Source organism: Theobroma cacao, chromosome 5 (genome assembly GCF_053813885.1).
Source record: "Theobroma cacao isolate CCN51 chromosome 5, ASM5381388v1, whole genome shotgun sequence".
Taxonomy (NCBI): domain Eukaryota; kingdom Viridiplantae; phylum Streptophyta; class Magnoliopsida; order Malvales; family Malvaceae; genus Theobroma; species Theobroma cacao.
In genome coordinates this window covers 37,300,999-37,314,569 of record NC_142643.1, presented here as the reverse complement: position 1 = coordinate 37,314,569, position 13,571 = coordinate 37,300,999, and the positions used below count along the sequence as shown (strand labels likewise).

Here is a 13,571-nt window from a genome sequence, read left to right as displayed (position 1 = left end):
CAATTTAGGCTAGTCTTTTTCTTTTTGCGCAAAGTTAGTCTAATCTTTAATGAAGCAAGTCAAGCAACCTACAAATTTATTGAAATAATTAAAAAGAAAGTAAAATTGTTGACACTCTGTAACCTAGTTGGCTACTGTGATAAATGCTATAAATAATCATAATAGTACATTTGATAAAACTGCAATAAATTTGAAAATATTTTTGTAAGATAAAGAATGTAATCAAACAATAACATATAGGATCCTATTCTTTAGGGTTTGGTCATTGTAGAGATCTTTGAAAAGTACTTCAAGGGTAAAATCTTGTGTATACTAGATAGATGTGGAGGAGTACGATCTTAAAATCGTTTGGAGAGGATATTAATCTCAAACAAAGATTAAAAATACTCATGGTATAAGATAAAAAAAAAAAGATATTAATTATAGTGTAAGAAATATGATTGTTGAGAAGATAATATTGTAGCATTTGGTATATTAGGGAAAGTGTAATTAAAATGCTAGAAAGATATCATTACAATGTTTGAGTTACAAACACTTTATTGAAAATGTAATGTTAATTTCAAAATTACTTTTATATATTAAAATGTAAATTTAGTATATTTTTATTTTTTTATTGTAAATTTTTATATGAAATAATTTTTTATTTGTTAGCAATTTTGAAAATTTTGAGATATATTGTTATTGTTATTATTATTTTGAAATATTTCTAAAACATTATACAAAGAAATATTTCTTTTTAGAAAAAATCAAAAAATAAAAAACAAAAAGAGATTTTTTGAAAAAAAAATTGAAAGTAAAAAAGAAATAATTTTTTATTTTTAAAATTTTGTTGAAAATTACAAAGAGGAAATAATTTTTATAATTTAAAAAATTTATGAGCATAAAAAAGAATATCTTCTATTTTTTCAAAAATTCTAAATATATTTTAGTTTATGCACTTTCAATCTTCTATATTTCTTAAAAATAAAAATTATTTCTATTTTTTATCTTTCTAGTATTTTTTAATGATTAAAAAATATTTTTAGTTTTTATTTTTTTAGAATTCCTAAAAATTAAAAAATTATTTTTATATTTTTGAAAATTTATAGATATTTTTCAAAAATTTAAAAATATTTTTAATTTTTTAAAATTTTTTAAAGTGATAAAAATTAAGTTGTAAAATTTTATTGATTGAATATGGACAAAAATATCAAATCAAGTTTGATAATATTACAGAATAAGTTATAAAATGAGATTACATTAGTTTTTCAATGCAGTCTCATTACATTCATGAACTGTAATATGATCGCATTGTAATATGTTAATTGTATTGTAATCTTATATTATATTAATTGCATTACAATATTACACCGCATTGGTTTATTTCAAAACAAATACTATAATATAATTTAATTAGACACATTATAAGAAATATGAATGCACATTCCTATACCAAATATCATCTAAGATCTAAATTTATAAAATTTAAAAAATTCCATAAATAAATAGAGTAATTGGCAATTCCCACTAATTCCATGTGATGCATCATCCCGTTACTTTTTCCCCTCACAAAGGAAAAAGAAAAAAAGTATCTCAACAATATGAAATGCAAATCTTTAAAAAAAAAAACCAATGTGAAATGCAAGATTAGGACTCTTATTATAATAAGCTTCAATATTAAAACATTTATAATTACATTAGTCCTTAAGAAAGAGGTGAAAAAAAGTATTAATCAAAATCCACATATCATTACTAACTCACACAAGCAAACACATGACTACCTTTGGAAACAAAGCACATGGGAGTGGCTGTGCCGGCATTAAATGGGAACCTAAAAGGTGGCAGCACCACTTTAATGCGAAGCTCCAATGTATGGTCTCAATTTCCCTTCTTTATATTTTTTTCATTAGAATGTTCTACTCCGTGTTGTTGCTGACCTTTCTCTCTGCCAGTCAGAGTCCAACTAAGCCATGAACCCAAAAGGAAAATATGTCAATTTTTAAAAAAGAAAAAAAAAATGAACACCAAATAGTAATTTGGTTACAGTAATTTTCTTTTTTGAGCGTGTGACGGACATTGAAAACAACAAAATTTAGCCAATTGCCTCCTAAGTTTCCTCCCCAAGTCCAAGTCTTTTTAATAGTAGTTTGAAAGTTACAGACTGTGGAAATAGGAATCTTTGTTTTCTGTTTTCTTTTGTTTCTTCTTCTGATCCCCCATTTGGAGGAGGGAAAGGAAGGGAAAGGAAAGAGGAGGAGAGATTAAATGGAGAGCATAGCAGCGTGGCAAGGGGTGGCTTTATGTGGAATTTTTTCTTGGATTGTTATATCTACATATTTCAATGTAACCAAAAAGATTAGATCTTTGCTACAACCTCGGGTGGCTCACCGTGTTGTAACAGGCACTTCTATCATCCTCAAGATCCAGGTTTGGACCAAAAGAAACTATACCAGATTGTCATTTTTTTTTTGTTTCTTTGTTGGCTTTTAAGCTTTTCTGGGTGATTCTAATTGTCTTTGGTCTTGTGGGTTTCTTTTTTTGACAGAAACATCAGCATAAACTCTGGGATGGTCTCTTTTCTGTGTTGTCCTCTATAGTTTCTGTGCCTTTTTACACTGCTTTCCTTCCTTTGCTTTTCTGGGTATGTTTCTCTCTCTCTCTCTCTCTCTCTCTCTCTCTCTCTCTCTCTCTCTTTGTGTTTACTTCTGATATGTAATTGTTCATATTGGGTATTTTTCTTGGATGATGTTTTTTAGAGTGGGCATGGAAAATTGGCTAGGCAGATGACATTGTTGATGGCTTTCTGTGATTATATGGGCAACTGCATAAAGGTTTTTCTTTTCTCCTCCTTACATATTTTTATCTTCTTTTTTTGTATAATGTATTGAATGAATCCATAAAGTTGATACTTTGTTTGGTTTTTGCTTGGTGGTCTGTATTGTTTCTAGGATGTGGTGTCAGCTCCTAGACCCAGTTGCCCACCTGTTAGAAGGATAACGGCCACAAAAGATGAAGAAGATAATGCGCTGGAATATGGATTGCCTTCTTCTCATACTCTCAACACAGTATGCTTATCAGGGTATTGAAGTTTCCTATTTACATTAACTTTTTTACGTGCTTCTGTTCTAGCTGATACGGTTCACCTTTTATCAGTACTTTGTTCTCATAAATGGCTCTTTTGAGAAATAGTGTTATTGAGACAACTATTAAATTGTGGTCAAAAGTGCTTCAAGGATATCAACAAGGTGTGAGTGTGACTTGCTCATTAACCCTTCAATATTGGTCAAGAAACCTTGGAAGTCCTATGCCTAAAGAATCACAGGAATAAAGTATATACATTGTTATCAAGCTCAAAGCAATTCTCATGTGTTGATAGGACAGGAAAAGAAAGGAAAAACTAAAAGAAAAGCCTTGGATCTGATGGATTGCCAACCCTTTATAATGAATAAAGAAATCTTCTATATTTACTTGTCAATTCATCAGTTTGTATTTGGTTGAGAATTGAAATCATTACTGAGTTGCTATGCCTTTGCATCCAGATACCTTTTATACTATGTTCTATCCTCCGCACAGAGTAGAGATGCTTGTGTGGAACTTGCTGCAGTTGCCTTTGCTGGCTTGCTTGTGGGCCTCATTGGAGTTGGTAAGTTTAATTTTATTAGAAAGTTCTTGATAGAGTTCTAACTTTTCCTTACTGCAAATGTTCAACCAAATTTTATTTCGTTGCTAGGAAGGATTTATCTTGGCATGCATAGCTTGATTGATATCATTGGTGGACTTGCTGTTGGATTGGTGATTCTTGCGTTTTGGCTAACAGTCCATGAATATGTGGATGGTTTTATTGTCTCAGGACAAAACGGTAAGTAAACTTACAGTCAGCATATTTAGTGCTTTCATATGCAAAAAGAGTCTGTTTGAGCAGGTTGAATTGTTACCTACCCACTTAGATGAATAGGGGTCCAAACCAACTGTAGAATTTGGCCTGGTAGGCATCAGGACTCGATTTGGAAGACTGAAATCTCTGTAAATAAAGGAGACAAGCTGTGTGCCATAACTTAGGCGTGTTTGTAATTCCTGTAAAGATGGGGCTTTTAGGAATAGTTAAGTCAGTCTTCTGTTTCCATGCCCTTGGTTCTGTTGATTAATATGAGCGGTGGCTTTTTATCTCACAAAGTATGATTGGTATTCTAATGCTTGAAACATAATATATATTCCTGGTTCTAGTTGAATATTTGAATGTTGAAATGTAAGATATACTTTCTATATTTTTTATGCTTACTTTTCCTGTTGCAGTTACATCCTTTTGGGCTGCACTGAGCTTCCTCTTACTTTTTGCTTATCCCACTCCCGAGCTTCCAACTCCAAGTTTTGAGTACCACACTGCCTTCAACGGTGTTGCATTCGGAATTGTAAGTAATCGATCAACCATATAGCATTGAAATTATTCTAAGCTATTTTCTGTTATAACCTGAATTCTTGTTGGCAATGCATCTTTGACTAATTACTGTCTTTAAAATCTATTAACATTATTGAATGCAAAAAGTTAAGATCATAGGCTCTTGAAACAAGAAAATAAAACTGTGAGATGCATTGTTTTCATTGAAGAAAATATGAAATATGTGCATGTCTCTGGGAAAAAACTATAATATCTTGTTTTAGTAAGATAGCCACAGTTGCTTGTGCCTTGAAAAAGTCAAAAGTGGTCTGTACTGTTATGCATATAGGAACTTCATGCTTGACAAACAACTGATACCCTGGCATCTATGGTTAGGAATAGAGATATTCAGAGGTAAATATTTAATGTTATAGGGGCAGTTTTAAGGTATATAAGAGGTTATGGGATTACCATATTAGACTTTATCTATTAGTACAATAAAGATTAGCTTTTGGCTTCTCAAGTTCGTTTGGGAACTTAGGATTTGCATGATTTAACACACAGAAGAGAATTTCCCTTTGTTTCCTTCAAAAAGCCTAGTTAGATGGCAAATTGGAACGTCACTATTTTATTGCACTCCTGACTGCAGTAAGATATCATGTAAATGCTGGTTGTGTCAAAGAAAATTTCTGAAGCTGTTTGATCATTTAGAAGATGCATCAAGAGTAATTCTAAGCTAGGGTTCTGCATTTTGACAAATATTATTAGTATGAATATATAGATTTCTACATATACACCAACACAGAAAAGATTGAGCAAATGCATTGGAATAGAGGAAAAGTATCTAAGAAGTTATTAAAGTGACGTGGTTGGTGCTTGCCCAACATTGTGCATATTGTTTGATACCATTATAATAGTGAATCACTTCATGATTTGAAAATTTACTGGGGGGTAAATTTTGTGCCCTTACTATTGGTATAGAATGTGGTTATGGATATACCATCTGTTTATGCAATGAAATGCTTCCTATTCAACCTAGTGCGATACCTTTAGATCAAGTGACTGAGCGAGATCAGCTTCATCTGAGTGGTATTGGGTTCAGTTCTGCCATTGCATAGGCAGTGAGGCACCCATCCAGCAGATGAAACAGGTTAAGTGCTTTACTACTAGCATCATGCCTTAGGCCTTTGCTTTGAGCCTTGTACTTGTAGGAATTCAAAATATTCGTAGCACTGCAAAGACGTGCATGTTACTTGATAAGCGAACATCATTTGTTGAGATAATATGACTTGTTTAACATAGAAACAAAATTTTTATGTTATTTTCATACGCATTACCTAATAAAATCTATAGATTTCCCCCTTAAGTGAAAAAAAATATTATGCTTTCACATTCATCCATATAACCTAAAGTGAAAATGTTAAACCAGGTTGCTGGGATCCAGCAGACGTACCACCAGTTCCACCATGAAGCAGTTCCACGAATATTTACTTCGCAACTCACAATCCCTGCGTTTTTGGGAAGAATGCTTGTTGGGATACCAACAATCCTTATTGTCAAGTTCTGTAGCAAGGCTCTTGCAAAATGGATCCTTCCTGTAGTATCAAATACATTGGGTATCCCTATAAAATCAACCAGCTACATCCCAATGCTTAATGGTTCAGCTATTGAGAAGAAGTCCAGTGAGATTAAGCAATCAAGTTACGTCCAAAAGATGTTATTTTTCTCTCGCCAAGATTTATTTGATGTCGACACAGGTATTAGATTCCTTCAATACGCAGGGCTAGCATGGTCCGTGGTAGATCTTGTTCCATCTCTCTTCTCTTACCTGAGGTTGTGATGCTTGTCCTTGGTACTACATTATTAGCACGTTTTAGGGGGGCATGCTGCTAGTTTGTAATTCACATTTTTGTTTAGTGACTGAATTGTCCATTTTTTTATATGTTAATGAAATGAAAGATCATCTGCAATTACATATATAACGTACCATGTAGTGATCCTTCATCAAATCGGAATGACAGCGGATGGATATGTGTAATATTAAATTATCCTAAGCATCTCTGCAGGCTTAAAAAATGAATAAAATCTTCCTATTGATATACAATTGGGGCTTTGCTTCCTCTTGTCAAATTGCCTAGGGCAATCCCTGAACATGTCACTTGCTTGGAAATGACACAAGAAGCCAACCTCAAAGTGTGATAAAATTGACACCATAAAGCAATGTATATTATAGTGAATAGAATATTTGTATGAATGAGGTCTGGTCAAGTAGGAAACTTCATGCCCCGAACTCAACGCAGGCTATATTTTTGGTATTTGAACTCGCTTATAGGATGCTCCACTATAACTAAAGCCCGTTGCCATTTTTGTATTTTAGAGAGAAATCTTTCACCCCAAAAACAATAGCTTCATGGCGATGGAATAATCTGAAGATGAAATCCAACTCATTTCTACCCAGGTAGCTTCGCTGCCTATTCTGAGATAAATATGAATGATTTACTACCTCCAAACCTTGTGGGGACGGTCTTCTGATGTACATACAGACACAAGATAAAGCGCAGCATCCAACAATAATTCAAAAGAGGAGAAAAATACCAGACCCATAATTCAAAATTTAATCCAGCTTAGGTATAAGACAATAGAACAGAATAGCCATTAACTAGCCTAGCCTCATTTGGGTTGGTAAAGGGAAAGGTCAAAACACCAACTAAATATTTGAACTTTTCCGTCTCCAGTACAGACGCTAAAAATATAGAATGAGCCAAAAAACAAAACAAACACAAAAAAAAAAACAAAAAACTACATAATTAATACATTCTGATAGTGTCAGTCTTTCATCAGCTATGCAATCTCTCTGACAGAATATCCAAGTGTATGATAGATTAAAGGCCACCTTCCTAGCCTAGTATACATGCTTTTGGTGCCCACCATCACCAAAAAAACATGCCATGTAAGAACTCGCAGGTAGTAGATGCAACAGACTTCTGCAAAGGATTGGCAACTACCTGACTATGTAAGATGATGGAGGAGAGGTAGAAAAGTAGAGTAACTTGAATCAGTTATGACACAGCTGCTTCAGAGGAAGTAATCTGGCGTTCTACGAGTGACATCTGGCTCTCCTCTCCTTGGAGCCGGCTCAAACTGCAGCAAGATGAACTTAACAACTTTACAAATGCACAGAAAAGCATCCAAGCATCCGATTTCAAAATTTAGCTATTGCTCTTTTACATTACTTGTGTACAAATGTGCATACATGGATAGGAAAAGGAAAAGAGTAGGGTGGGAAAGAAAGAGGACAAGGGGGGGAGAAGAGAGAGACAGACCTGGATGAATGTGTGACTCTGGCAATCATCAACTTCCAAGATAGAAGCCATGTTTCCACAACGATAACAATAATTAGGAGCACTAAATATAGTAACCACCTTTTGTTCCTGTTCCAAAACAATAATTTTGAATTCAAAACCCGAAGCGCTTTAGACTGGACATACAAGCAAGAATAATAATAATTTAAGTTTTGAGAATCATGATTACATGAGCCCAGTTAAATCCATCCATAACCAGTTGATGAGCTCTAGCAATCAATTTTAAGCTGTTTGTGTGATTGAATTGTTCAGATATATCCTGAAGAGAAGAATGCACATTTGTTATTAAAAAACTGAAATAAAAGCCAAGGCAACACTAAAGTGTCAAAAATTGGTCACTTTGGACATATGTTACCTGGCCAAAAGTATATCCAGCACCACGCGGTGAGATACCCCAACCACATCTATCATCTGGGTCAGACCATAATAAATCACACATGGGCCCTTCATGAGGAACCTCTTGAACACGATCAAAATTTCTTATGTTATCCAGAGTTTCAATCGAAGGGGACAGTCCTCCATGCAGACAAAATATTTCCGACTCCACCTAAAAAGAAGAAAACATCAATACATCAGTGAATGGAGACAACAAAACCATTTTGACTACCATCATTCTCACTTCAATCTAGCAGGTATAAAGTTAACACGCGAAAATTACAAGGGCTGTGTATATTTTTAGGCAGGACTAAAACAACATAGTAATAAAGTTGGTAATTTTGATTTTTGCAATAATTATTAAATAATTTATCTTCTTCTGCAGTGAAAACCATATTTGTATGTTCTTTTAGCAGCGCATTCAGTCTACCTTAAACATAAATACAAGATACAGCCAATCGCTTCCATGACATTCTGGAAAAAAATAAATGCCAATTTTTAAAGTAGAAACTAAGAGACTTCTACTTTCTGCTTAGAATGATCTTGATATGCTTTAACAATGAGAATATATATAGCAAGCTCTAAATCCCAACTTTTCTTGCCCAACCAAAATGACAGTTCTTCAAACTCCAAAACTGAAATAGGAATAAATATTTTACACTAATATTATAGTATAATAATAGCACCACAACACTAAACTGCAAGGAGAACGACAACAATGTCGACACACAAAGCCAAATGAAATACAAGCCCAGTAAAACATAAATGTCAAATATCAAAAAAACAAAAGGGCTGATATATATGTCCTTAGTTCTTTCTTTCCTAGCATGCACCATATATTGGTTCTACTCACCAAAGCAGTTAATGGAAAATAGTCAAAAAGGTCTGTAAAGATCTTCCAAACATTAGCACTGCCATACCTGTATGTAAATCACCAGAAAAAAATATTATCATGGATTTGCAAGAGGAAGAAGCAAATATATTGTCTCCACATGACTGCAATTTATCTGAAGGGCATATCTCCAGAAACTCAAATCTACTAGTTTTATATATCATATCAATCGAAGCAAATGCAATACATCTTTATTTTCTTAACTTGATAAAGAGTAGTTTAAAAAATATCATTGAAAAGATAAAGAATAGCATATAGTAATGTGAAAGCTAGTACATCTATGGCTCATAATACTACAGCCTTTGAAATGAAGATTGTGCATAGAACTCACTTTCGCAGACATTCATCATAAAACCCGTAAACCTGAGTGATCTGCCAAAAAGAAAGGGAATGAATCAAGAATTAGCTTGACATTCACTATTATAGTTGGACAAACTCTGAATTAAGACTCAGATATGCAAAATATAACATCATATCATGTCAAACTTTCACATGTGTGGGAAGGCCAGGAAGAAGATGCAAACTTCATACCTGGCGGCTTTCATGATTTCCTCTGAGAATGGTAATCCGCTGTGGATAACGGACTTTTAAAGCCACCAATAGCTGAAAGAGCAAAAAATCAGTATCATCCAAATGGAATGCATAAATGGTTTAAGTTTTACTATCGATCTGTAAAGTTGCTGATCTCAATTTACAAAGATTATGCTAGCTAATGCAAAACTTTCTATGAACATAATAATATGCATCTTTATGAACAGAAAAAGTAACAGCAGGCAACACCATTTGACTCCAGAGTTTTAAAAATATCTAGCATAAATCTAGCACGGAGTATACTCTCCTTAAAGTGGAAAGTAGTGAAAAAACCACTAGTAATAAGTTTCCCATCATTTCCCTCCTGAATTACATCTGAATTTAAAGTGCTTCCACTAGATAGGGAACCAAAAGTGACGGATAAGAGCAAATGCAGTAAATCTAAACCCAAAACTCCATTCCAAAGGAAAATCTAATGAGCTCACCATCTCTTTAACCAGTATTATTCGCCCAACAACAAAAGAAATCTTCCAAAAGGCCAAGGCATCTCAAAGTCAAAGTGTTAAGGGCCACTGATATCAAACCAAGTCAGGTGTTTGTCTTCTGGTGGTGATGGGAGCATCTGGCCAAATTTCACTCAGCTAACAGCCAAAACCCTTAAAAGTCTTGCCCAAATTTCTTTACAATGTGTGCTGTTTCTGCCTCTAGACCATATTTTAGAAGAAACTGAAAACATAATTTCATGAAAAAGGGTAGACAAAGGCTTTTTATGATTTATCATGTACATACCGTAACAGTTTCAACAGAATAGTACCCACGATCCACATAATCTCCCATAAACAAGTAATTTGTATCCGGACACTGTCAGTTAAGAAAAAAAACAACTGTAAGGCATAAGCTCAAGGGAAAGCCTGATCTTAAGCACAGGAAAAACAAAGCAAAACTGTATAATAGATGAGGAAAAGCAAGCATATATAAGTTGTAACACATCCTAAGATTACCAGAATGACATTTATAAGGACACTATCTAGTTATAAGAGGTAAATATTAAATAGAAAATTGTTATCAAAACAAAACTCTAAAGCATAAAGTGCCAGAGCGAAAAAGCTTACACGTAGTTAACACATTCCAAAGAAGATATATTAAAGGGATAATGTCATATTTAGCCCCTATAGTTTACCTAAAAGTCTAATATGATATCTATATAAAGAAATGTTCAATGTGGTATCCAAACTTTCATTCCGTTTATCACAGTGCCAACGTCTAAAGCCGTTAAGAAAATTAGATGACGTGTCAGTGGACCAACCAAAATGCACCATTTGGTCAAAAAATGCCAATTCACTTTTTAGGTCAATAATTAGGAAAGACACATGCCATACTCCCATTTGTTAAAAAATTTAATTGTTTATTTTAAAAATAAAAATTTAAAAATATAGTTTTATACTTTGAAAAATAAAAAATAGAAAATTTATAAAATACATTTTATTTTCTGAAAAATATAATAAGAGAAAAAAAGAAAAAAGAAAATTTATTTTAAAAAAATGAAAACAAAACTTCCAAAAAATTTTCCTTTCTTTTTTCTCAAAAATTTAAATTATTGTTTGAAAAATTAAAAAATCAAAATTCTACAACTTAATTTATTTTTTGAAATATTGAAAATTTAAAAATTTAAAAAGAGACGTTCTTATTTTTTTGAAAAATAAAAAAAAAAGAACATTTATTTGTTTAAAAAAATCTTTCTCTTTTTTTTTTTCTTTCCTTCTCTCTCTTCTCCTTCCTCCTCTCTCTCCCAATCCCCCCACCTAAAAGCCAGATCCAACCAATAAATGACCAAATCTGGCCAGCCAAGGCCGAATCTGGCATCAATAGGCCAAAAAAGGCATGAAAACAGACCAGATCCACCACATGTTTAAAGCGGATCAACCTGTTTCAAGCTGATTCCAGCCTACTGATGCCGGATTCAGCCATTAAGATGGGCAATCGAGAGAGTGAGAAGATAGAAGGAAAGAAAAGAAAAAGAAATTTTGTTGAAAAGATTTTCAATTTTTTATTTTTAAAAAAATAATAATTTATTTTTAAAAATTTTCATTTAAAAAAATTAGGACACAAAGTTATCCACGCATGCAACTTAAGATGATCTCATTGGGTGACGTCACATTTTTCCTGCCATGTGTCACAATTTAGTTGATTAGTCACACAAATAGATTTTGAAAACAATGTTAAATGTTAGGGTAAATTGATTCACATAACTAAAGCTCAAGTATCATATTGAACTTAGTACAAGGTATCCCATTAAATATTTTCTTACAGTACAAGGACTAAATGTGACATTAACCCTAAATTAAAGATATCATCATTACACTGACATTCGCTCAATCAAGAAACCTTCGTAGAGCTCCAATCTTCAAAAGCATTGAGGTCTCAACTAATTATTTACAAATTCCCTCAGCTGAAACAGAAGAACTGAATACCAAAATAAGGTCACAGTCAGAAAAAGTACCTTCCCTCCAATTCGAAAAAGTTCTGCAAGATCATGAAACTGCCCATGAATATCACCACAAATTGTCACAGGGCTTTTCACAGGCTGTGATACAAAAATTAAAAAGAAAATCAATATTTTGCCATATCAAGGATGAGAAATCTCAGCATCTCCAAAATACATCAGTAAATAAAGACATATAGATCCTGGAAAACAAAGATTTCGACTGGAATTAGAGACTAAGGCGAGCAAAAATAAAATGGTAAACCTGGACATTGCTTTCTTCCATTAATATTTCCTTTGCCTTGTCGCATAATGCTCTGACCTAAAGAAGGCAACACGAAAGCTAATACAGTTACTAACAATTATATTCGCCCAAGATGGGAAAAAGAAAAGGACTTCCATTGATCAAACTGAGAATGACATAATTCAAATAAAACAAGAAATCTGGCAGTAAGAGCAGTTTAAACACACAACATTTTTTTTTTTGCAAACATCCCGAGTTCTTTCAAAATTACCTACATCGAATATATCGAAAAATTGATTTTTTTTTTTTGTTGGCTTCGAAATGAACAAGGAAATGCACTTTTTATTTATTCATTAACTGTAGTAACTCTAATTAAAAATTTAAAAAGAATCAGAATTATTACTAAATATTGCAAAAATAAAAATTAAAATAAATTTAATTCAAAATCATTTTGATATTCATTTCGCATCGAAACAGAGCCTAATCGATCATTCACAAATAATATATATATATATACACACACTACTGAGCTAATTCCTAAAATATTTCCGTGCTTTCTTGGAAAACAAACAGATCGTGAGAAAAGAACAGGTACCTGCTGCTCCGAAAGCGGCTTACACTGCATGAGCTGCGAGATCTGCTCATCGAGATCGGTGGTTGAGTCTGTTGGTGAGGGATTAGCGCCCATCTTTGATATACCAGTTGGAATAATCAAGCGTGAGAACCGTTATACGGATTAGGGATAACCCTAACCCTAGTTTGGATTGGGAAATTTTCTTTTGGGTTTTAAATATTTTCTTTTTTCGTTTTTCTCTCTACACTACCTTTCTGGCTCTCTTTGCTCCTGTCACGAAGACGAAATGAGAGGGCGCGTGAATTGAAGCAGCGAGTGGAGCGTCTGGCGTAGATCTGAGGTTCAATTACCTTATCACCCCAGTGGCTTTGCCATTATTACGACTTCTAAAAATTTAATGTGAACCTTCGAAATGCCTTTGTTTTTTTATATATAGGTAAACGCAATGCATCGATAGTACTATTACTACGTATTGTTTTTTTTTTTTTTTTAATTAGCACTTTAGAGGTTAATATAATTAATTTAGTATTTTGTTTCTTTTATTTGTAAATGGTCGAAACATATGAATGTTAATGTGTAAGATACTTGCTATTTTTTAAATATCTTATGTCAAATTCTATTATTTGATTGAATATCTAAATTTTATAAATATTTTATTAAAATTTAAAGTTATTGTCTGAACTCATCTCTCACTATCCTAAATACTATTCTTTTTTTTTTAGATATCCTAAATACTATTTCTTAAATACTTAAATTC

The 13,571-nt window shown here is 33.0% G+C and overlaps 2 protein-coding genes across 2 annotated transcripts; one reads left to right on the top strand and one right to left on the bottom strand.

Annotated features, from left to right (window-relative positions):
* The first annotated feature begins 2,105 nt into the window (after positions 1-2,105).
* Positions 2,106-6,336, top strand: SPP1 (Phosphatidic acid phosphatase (PAP2) family protein). The gene is made up of 8 exons (XM_018121573.2): positions 2,106-2,406; positions 2,525-2,620; positions 2,736-2,810; positions 2,928-3,058; positions 3,519-3,622; positions 3,710-3,838; positions 4,273-4,388; positions 5,784-6,336. Exons 1-8 carry the CDS (start codon positions 2,245-2,247, stop codon positions 6,192-6,194), a joined length of 1,224 nt encoding a protein of 407 aa, XP_017977062.1. The 5' UTR covers positions 2,106-2,244; the 3' UTR covers positions 6,195-6,336.
* Positions 6,337-6,957: 621 nt separating this feature from the next.
* On the bottom strand, positions 6,958-13,190 carry PP2A-4 (protein phosphatase 2A-4). Its single transcript, XM_007029028.3, has 11 exons — positions 12,836-13,190; positions 12,262-12,318; positions 12,015-12,098; positions 10,304-10,375; positions 9,515-9,586; positions 9,315-9,355; positions 8,945-9,011; positions 8,072-8,263; positions 7,886-7,975; positions 7,678-7,785; positions 6,958-7,495 (listed from the first exon to the last, which is right to left on the bottom strand). Exons 1-11 carry the CDS (start codon positions 12,926-12,928, stop codon positions 7,430-7,432), a joined length of 942 nt encoding a protein of 313 aa, XP_007029090.1. The 5' UTR covers positions 12,929-13,190; the 3' UTR covers positions 6,958-7,429.
* Between the last annotated feature and the right edge of the window lie 381 nt (positions 13,191-13,571).